At 41.9% G+C, this 2,669-nt stretch overlaps 1 protein-coding gene across 1 annotated transcript; it reads right to left on the reverse strand.

Moving 5' to 3' along the window:
• Positions 1–620: 620 nt before the first annotated feature.
• On the reverse strand, positions 621–1,341 carry LOC104249146 (uncharacterized). Its single transcript, XM_070148742.1, has 2 exons — positions 1,018–1,341; positions 621–845 (listed from the first exon to the last, which is right to left on the reverse strand). The coding sequence occupies exons 1-2, from the start codon at positions 1,339–1,341 to the stop codon at positions 621–623; spliced, it is 549 nt and encodes a 182-aa protein (XP_070004843.1).
• Positions 1,342–2,669: the final 1,328 nt, after the last annotated feature.

A 2,669-nucleotide genomic window follows, 5' to 3' on the forward strand; every position in this document is an offset into this window, starting at 1 on the left:
AATAGATACTCTGAAGTTCCAAACCGGGCTACAGACCTGGCCTCGCCAGGCTAAAGCCTTGTCTAGCGTGCTACAGACCTGGCATCGCCAGGCTAAAGCCTGGTCTAGCGTGCTACAGACCTGACCTCTCCAGGCCGAAAAATTTCAACTCCCCAACACATTGTTCAACCCAAAAATTCTGAAAATACAATATATTAGCCTACCTTGGTACCACAAAACCTTAATTTACTTAACGAAATTTCTCCGGGGCCTTACATTCTCCCCCGCTTAGGATCATTCGCCCTCGAATGAGAAGTAGAGTCTTCCCCAAACGCTTATCATAACTTATCTCTTTTCTTACACACCTCAAACTCCCAAATTTTGACTAACTCCCAAACTTTTCAGAAATTTCAGCAGAGTTTCCTTTATAATTCGGCCTATCCACCTGTCAGAGAATCATCAAAACCACCCTAACATCACACCTAACAACATATATATGATCAAATAACGTAACATAACAGAAACAACACCAATTATGGCCTCATAAGCAACATAGAAGTAACTTCATAGAACACTTTTACATTAACTGAACAAGTGATACAAAATTTAAAGGAAGTAACTTCATAGATACTACTACATGGCTATTCGAACAAATGAGGGTAATTCTTTTTCATATCTTCCTCGGCTTCCCAAGTAGCTTCTTCAACCTGCTGGTTCCGCCATAGCACCTTTACGAAGGCAATTTCTTTACTCCTCAACTTCCGCACTTGCCTATCAAGAATGGCAATTGGGATTTCTTCGTATGACAGTTCTTCGTTAACCTCAATGGTCTCAATTGGCATAATGGCTGATGGATCTCCCACTACCTTCTTCAACATAGATACATGGAATACCGGGTATACCAAATGATATCACAGGTGGTAGCTCGAGCTTGTATGCCACCTGACCGATCCTTTGAATGATTCTATACGGCCCGAGATACATCGGACTCAATTTCCCTTTCTTTCCAAACCACATAATACCCTTCATGGGGGAGACCTTAAAAAACACCCAATCATCTTCTTTGAACTCTAAGTCTCTGCGACGAACATCCGAATAGGATTTTTGACGACTCTGAGTAGTTTTCAACCGTTCCTTTATGATCTTAACCTTTTTCATAGCTTGATGCACGAGGTCTAGTCCTATCAATTCAGCTTCTCCAACTTCGAACCACCCAATAGGAGATCTACACCTCCTCCCATATAATGCCTTGAATGGTGCCATCTGTATAATAGCATGAAAGCTGTTGTTATAAGTAAACTCTATGAGTGGTAGATGATCATCCAAGATTCCTTTGAAATCAAGAACACAAGCACGCAACATGTCCTCAAGTGTCTGAATAGTCCGCTCTGCTTACTCGTCGGTCTATAAATGGAAGGTTGTGCTAAGATTTACATGTTTACCCAAACCTTGCTGAAATTTCTTCCAAAAGTTTATTGTGAACTGAGACCCTCGATCGGAAATGATGGGAACTGAAGTGCCATGAAGCCTGACTATTTTCTTGATATACTACTGAGCATACTGTTCCTCTGTGTCGGTAGATTTAATCGGCAAGAAATATGTTGATTTCATGAGTCGGTCCACAATAACCCCAATTTTCAAACTTGCGTGGAGTGCGCGGTAACCCTACCACAAAATCCATGTTATGATCTCCTATTTCCACATTGAAATTTCTATGCTTTGCACTAACCCACCAGGACGTTGATGTTCGGCCTTCACTTGCTGATAATTCGGACACTTTGCCACAAGGTCCGCCATATTTCTTCTGATGTCATTCCACCAATAGATTTCTTGAGGTCATGATACATTTGTGTAGAACTTGGGTGCACGAAATACTTGGATGTGTGAGCTTCCGCCATGATTCTTTCCCCAAGACCATCAAAATCTGGAACACACAACCGCCCTTGGTACCTTAGCGTACCATAATTTATGCCAAGAGAAAAAGTTGTAGTCTTATGTTTCTGAATCCCCTCCTTTAGATGTACCAACAATGGATTATTATATTGCTTCTCCTTAACCTCTGCCACAAGCGATGATTCAGCCCTATTCTGCACAATCATCCCTTTGTCCTTAGAGTCTGCAAGGCGAACTCCCAAACTAGCCAACTGGTGAACCTCCCTCCCAAGCTTGGAAGCACGACCAGTGCTCAACTGAGTGAACCCGTCCGAGCAAGCCTGTTAGACATATTCTACCTGACTCACTTACGTTCAAGAGAAGAGATGATTTTATCAATTAGACAATAAGAGATCATACAAGCACAATACTAAGTTGATTCATTAGGTACCTCATTGTTAAGTTTTAAGGTACATACACCTTACGATTTAGTGAAACAGAAATCCAAAGCACAACATAATTCATTAACCTTCCCAACACCCATATACAACCCACATCAATGTCTACGGAGCCTCTAAGTAGATACAAAAGAAAGTGCTACCAAAGTGCCGTCGACAAGGCCCCGACTATACCTCAAAATATGATAAGAAGGTAAAGATAAGATACAAAAGATATAGGTGCCCTAAATAATGTGGGGCTCACCAAGTCAGCTGGAAAGAGGGCGCGCCACTAGCTGCGATCAACACTATCTGCTATGGAACCACCTATATCCATTTAAAGATGTAGCTCCCCCGGCAAAACGGACGTTAGTATTGTCG

This window comes from Nicotiana sylvestris, chromosome 6, assembly GCF_000393655.2.
Source record: "Nicotiana sylvestris chromosome 6, ASM39365v2, whole genome shotgun sequence".
NCBI lineage: Eukaryota > Viridiplantae > Streptophyta > Magnoliopsida > Solanales > Solanaceae > Nicotiana > Nicotiana sylvestris.

Coding starts and splice junctions, on each gene's coding strand:
- LOC104249146 (XM_070148742.1), bottom strand. CDS start 1,341: ATGTTGCGTGCTTGTGTTCTTGATTTCAAAGGAATCTTGGATGATCAT. Junction 846..1,017: donor ATGATTGGGTGTTTTTTAAG/GTCTCCCCCATG, acceptor ATGTTGAAGAAG/GTAGTGGGAGATCCATCAGC.